This window comes from Pyxicephalus adspersus, chromosome 10 (genome assembly GCF_032062135.1).
Source record: "Pyxicephalus adspersus chromosome 10, UCB_Pads_2.0, whole genome shotgun sequence".
Classification (NCBI taxonomy): domain Eukaryota; kingdom Metazoa; phylum Chordata; class Amphibia; order Anura; family Pyxicephalidae; genus Pyxicephalus; species Pyxicephalus adspersus.
The window spans coordinates 2,418,920-2,425,011 of record NC_092867.1 but is presented as its reverse complement, the minus strand read 5'-3'; the positions used below and the strand labels follow the sequence as shown (position 1 = coordinate 2,425,011).

The 6,092-nt window shown below is 39.4% G+C and overlaps 1 protein-coding gene across 1 annotated transcript in view; it reads left to right on the top strand.

Moving 5' to 3' along the window:
- The window catches only part of LOC140339858 (VPS10 domain-containing receptor SorCS1-like), a 299,984-nt gene that overhangs the window by 189,301 nt on the left and 104,591 nt on the right, over positions 1-6,092 (top strand). Inside the window, 1 exon segment of the mRNA XM_072424760.1 lies at positions 661-734. Coding sequence (XP_072280861.1) covers positions 661-734 — 74 coding nt within the window.

The following is a 6,092-nucleotide window of genomic DNA, read 5'->3' as shown; positions in this document are numbered from 1 at the left end:
GCTTTATTGATTATTTTACTAAAGATAAAAATGTATTGCTCTTACAATGTAATGTATAGATAGCCCATATGAATCTATTTCTTTGCTCTCCTGGCCAGAGGACTCCATTGCAGGCTCCACTACTGGCCCTCAATGAGTCCATCTGTCCATATCCTGGGTAACGTCTAGGGGCGGATCAGGATAAGAACAGAATTTTACAGTAGAGCTTTTAAAAATGGGCAAAGTAACTCAGTGCACTACTTGGATGGCAGGCCCCCAATTGTATGCACCATTCTGATGTTTTGCATTGCAGCTCTTAGTGGGCAAATTAGCCATCAGCCATCTTCCATAACACGATTCATTGGATGCAGTCAGCTAACCCTACTTGTGGAATTCCTATGACTACCAGCCAATATATTTGTTTTTAAGGATCTCTGAGTTTATGAAAAATCAGGCCAAGTCAGAAAAGAGTCCCCAGGAAGGAGGTTCCATGGTATCATGTGACAAGAGACTGTATTTATTGCCAATACAATTTTGTGTATTCTTTAACATTGTAATATAAAAAAATACACATTTAGAATTGAGTTGAACATTTTACTGCACTCATCCTTCTTGTTATAAATGTATAACAGGATATCAACACTACATGTATATTAACCCTTTGCTTTATATCTTTTCCAGTTGTACAGTTCATCTGAGTTTGGCAGGCGTTGGCTACTCCTGAGCGAATCTGTGGCACCTAATCGATTCTACTGGTGAGATGGCTTTTAACATTTTTTATGCATATACCAAAGTAGAACATAAAAGTAGCACTTCTTTTTATTGGGCAACAATGTTTTGTCCCTGTCTTCCATTTGTGCTCCTCCATTGTCACCATGGCACATGGGCATTTTGGTGAAGACTCCACATGGGCTTTTCAACGCAAACTACACAGTCATGGCACATTGTTGCCAACACTAGTATATCCTTTGTGAGAAATGACAAGCAACCATCACTAAAATACATGTGGACAGGTGGAAGAGAAGAAACAAAGACAGATAAGGAATGTTTTTTAGACATTGGACATCTATTGTATTGACTGTTCAAACTCGTAGGTTTCAGGGCCCATTGGCTAATCATCAATAGGAGTACTAATTAATTAACTTCAAATACTATAGTCCTTAATTTGTTGAATAAAATACATGTTTTTGACCAATCTCCCACAGCCTCTCCGAGCCTTTTTTTTGCCTACATGATCCAAAGTCAGCTGAAGTAGTAACAATAACGGACCAGGGCTGCAATATGAATGCCAACATGGTCACCAATATTCTTTACCAGGATGACAATGTAATAGGACTGTTTAAGAGACTGAAGTTCCAGAACAATGAGCTGTATAGTGCTCTAGATATCGTGACACCAGGTTGATGGCTCATACATACAAGGAGGGGACATTTTTTTAGATCTGAGTGAAAAAAGTTACTCATGCTAATGTAATCTACATTGGAAACACCACTTGAGGTATCCATGAGAAATCCATGTGGCTGGGTGATAAAAAAGCACAACAAAGTATTGTCGACCTATAAAAGGAAATCTCTGAAGAGCTTCACTGGGGATGATCTCAAGAGGATCACTGGGGATGATCTTAATAAAAGCTTTAAAAAGATAAAAATAACTTTTGAAATGATAATATGTTAAAGCTTTATAGTAGATTTAACTGATTTTGACTCAGGTTAGAGCCGACACAGGGTGGTAGAAAATTAAAAATGATAAAATACAAAGGCTTTATTACACCAAAGATGATGGTAATAATAATAAGTGCAACAGTGCATTGTAAAATCCAGGGAGAACCTACATTGCTCAAACACAAGATATTATTTAATAATCTTTAATCACCCAAGAATTATAAATCTTTGGCCACTTTGATTCACGTGACCCCTTAGGGCATTGCTCTGTCGGTCACTCATTTTTTTATAATAGTCATTCAATAAAAAACTTGAAAGCTTTGAGATTATGAGGATCGGGGAAAAGAAGATCTAGGTACCGTCTAATTAAAACAAGGTTGCTTGCAAACGTAAATGGTGCGTAGAAGGGAATGGCGATGCATATTTACAGATGTGTATTGACTGTACATAAAAGCCGCTAATGCGTACTGAAGCCGCTCGATTGGGCTGGCGCGTTTTGAGCTCCATTGTAGTTGGAAATCACTTCAAATGGTGAGACTTTCAAGAATGGAACAGAGGTTTGGCCCACGCGTTTGAGCGTGAGATTGTAATTATGGAAATATTTCTGGGAGGAATGAAATAGAACATTAACAAAGCTGTAAAGAAATGTAAATGATTTGGTGAAAGTGGGTGATAACAAATCATTTTTAATTGGGACAGTCGGATGATAGGAGAGAGGAACTGTAACCTCTGGATCCTTGGTAGGACATGGAGGATGGCGGATGTATGGGGTCTACTCTGCTCCTAAAGATAGTTATTGAAATGTGCATTATATGGGGATGGCCTGTGATGAGTATCAGAATTATGCAAAGTTGAAGCTTCAATTTTGGCCTAATTTGGGGTTTCTTATCAAAACGCATCCCGTACCAGAACAACCACTGGCTTAGTATGAGGTCAAGGATGTCAAATCCGCAAGCTCTTCATTTGCTAAAGTCTATGGGTGATTGAAACTTAGTCTTCATTTCTCCATTCCAAGTAAAACCTCAGCAACTATGATGATTCACTGTCATCTCTATTATTTTTCTCTTCATATGTGTCTTTCTAATGGGTCGGCCTCTCTGGGGGTACTTTGTCATCTGGTATGGTTTCTGATGGCCAATTAGCTATTTGCTTTACTTCCACCTACTATATTGACTTACTCTGTAACTGGGGACTATAAACCACCATTGATGATTGTCTGCTCATATACACCAGGTTGGTGTACCTTGTTGTGTAGTTCAGTAGCAGACTTACGTTTTATCATCATTCCATTTTAATTTCTGTGCTGTTTTGCCAACATGGCGGCTTACTGGTTTACAGTGTGATACTGGGCCACTGGGCTGGGATTTCACTAAATACATAATATACATCGAGAATCTATGCTTTCCTTATGTTTCTGTGGAGTTCTAGGTTCTAATTAAAAAGAGATAAAAAGAGAGTGGAGAGGTCCATTTTCCTTAAACAAGTCTGGGCAACTTGACTAATCCAATTTCCTTCAGAGTGGTTTGTTCAGGGAAGGTTGAACCATGTAGAAGGTCACTCCAGCCATTGTGAAGTGTGGAGTGGGTCACCCATATCAAGAGGCCATTGAATGAAGACCTGGTGTAATCTATATTGGAGTATGAAGTAATATAGTGGAAATTCCACCTAAAAATAAGTTGTATTTGTCCTTATTAGGTGCAGTCTTAAAAATAGGGCTTAGTAATTACACCTGAAAATATGGTATATGTATCGATTCCTCAAAACATGTCATGTCAAAAATCCCTCATGGACTGGAACCTCTATTTTTTTCATGTACAATGTCTAGGGTCAACTGCGCTTGTACACAGAACAAAACTTTGAAAAAAAATGGGTAGCCTTGAACAGCTTACATTCTATGGTTTAAATGTCTGAATGAGTAATATATATATTTAGTACATTCTGTTCATTCTTTGTGCATGCAGTGCCCCCCATCCCACCCACACCTCATCATCATCTGTACACATTATCCTATATTGCACATCACTCTCGGCTAAACTGATTCATACATTGGTGACCACAGCCAAGGACTGCATAGGTTCCATTATTTGCGTGGCTGTATTGTACTTGCACAATACAAAATATAATGCACTCACTGAAATCTGTAAATACATAATTTACATAACAACCTTTTTGATAACTTTGGCCAATTGTATATTCCAACACGACTTTAGGAGAATTTTTCAGTCCCTGATCTGTAGTCACTGGAGATTTACCAATTTGCAGGAGTAACTGCAGAGAAAGAACAGACCATTCGTACAGGATCATGATAGGTATCATTAAGTCGGGACCTAGCTGTCAGCATCACCAGAGTCCTTCACCAGGCCCTCGCTTCATATACATGTACAGGGTATCTCTATCCAGATTCATTATTGCAGTTTTTCATGGTTGGCAAGCAGCCATATGGCAGCTCCGTGTATCTTTTTTAGGAACTCAGTAGTGAGATCTCACTATAAAAACCTTTATTTTGGCCACCAAGTTTGTATGTGTAGGGCCAAAAGAAATGAAAGAGATTTTTTCAAATGTAATGCCTGCATTACTGTACAGAAGGATACATTGGGGTTGATTTGTGTTTAGATTGTTCACTAAATAAAGTGAAGTATTGCTAAACTTAGTGAAGCTTTGATGACTTCAGCCATACAGTTATGAGCTTTTTAAAGGATTTCATATTCCGCAATCAGCTCCTCCTCAACCAACATCTACATCTTTGGGGTCCCAAATATTGAAAAGAAATCCCATCCCGTAACATTGGGATCCCCCACTGTTGAGGGATGGGTTCTCTTCCTAATATGTGGCACCCCATAAAGAAATTAGGTGCTCTTTGCCATCAACCCACAACTGGTACTCCGAAAAGGAAAGTCATAGGCCTGATCTGTCACAGTAAGGGGAGGCTATGATTTCACTGCCCCTACTTTTTATGGCCAACCTTGCATGCCTGGAAAAGGGTCTGGGTAAAAATTTAGGATATAATTTCCTAACTTGCCCTAAGCTTCTTCTTATGCAGTTTCCTGGCTTTGCTTATACCTTTCCTGCACTGTTCCAATGTACACATTGATATGGCTGTTCCACACCCCCCCCCCCTTCTTTTACAGAAGGGAAGCCTGGACATAACAAATCCCATTGTTGCCTTGTAACCCAACTGAGCATAGTAGAAACGGTTTGGATTCCTTAAATTTGGGCCATCAAATCTATACAAACATTTGGACCTTCAATCCCACCCCAACAGGTTCAACATAAACCCACCATGGATCAAAAATAAACCTAATTCCTACTCATAACTGAAGCTTAGGACATATAAACTCACTGATTACTTATAATAAGGGATCTGTTTATGTGAATCAGACATTCACCTAATTGGTGGACTGTTTTATCAGTGGACTCCAATGGCATGGATTTGAACCCCCTATTACTTTCAGAAAAGTTGAAGATTTCACAGATATGCCTAAATTTCCGCAGTAATGTCGGCACCTCTTTCGCAGACTGAGCACTTTATTCAAGTTGGGAAAAGTAAAGTTTAAAAGCTTTTTTTTTCCAAGTGCAGAAAAGCTTTGAATTAAAAGCCATAGAATTCCCCGAGCTGAGCTCACTTAGAAATGTTCTGTCAGCGCCTTGTATCTTTTGCACGGAAAGGTTCGATTACCCCAAGGAGGTACATCTACATTATGACAGAAAAGTGCCGCTTCAAACTGGAACCTTTAGCGGGATAATCTCATTTGGCGCTCAGGATGTATGACGGCCGCCCCAGCACCAACACAGAGATTTTCGGGAGATAAATCCCTCAATACAAATACTGGGCTATAATTGAATTACAAAGCCATTATCATGTGTGGAATAGAGAGATGTTATGGTGCTATTTTGACAAGATAATGCCTGCTAAAGGATTCCTGCTCATCCAGCCATACCGCTGTATGTCTTTTGCAAAACATGTTCTCATTCGGCTTATTTTTATGGGGCATTACCTCCGTAGATAGTGTCAGTTATTATTAGTTTTTTTGGATGACCCCTCCTCTTCTATTTTTCCTGCACAGTAAAAATTAAATGGGAAGCCCACAGTTTCCTGGGATATGCAGAAGAAGCATAACCTATGTATCCCAGCCTTTCCCAGAATGCAAAAAAAGGTGCCAATCTCACCCATGTGTAAAGGAAACTTTGTCTGATTCTGCACCTGCACAGTGCAAGTTTGGGTGACATAAGAAGAACACAAAACAAGATGGCGGCACACCGGCTGGAGAAGAAATCCTGGAGATTGCATGGTTTACTGGAATCACATTGTGGAGGGATTGAGGGCTCTTCAGTATTAGGTGTTATTTTTTAAATTAAAGTTGCGCCTTACATCAGATGGATGGCCAAACTCTAAAATGTACACAAGGAAGCCATTCCTGTGCCCTCTCCTTACTTCAATGAAAAGAAGAAAGT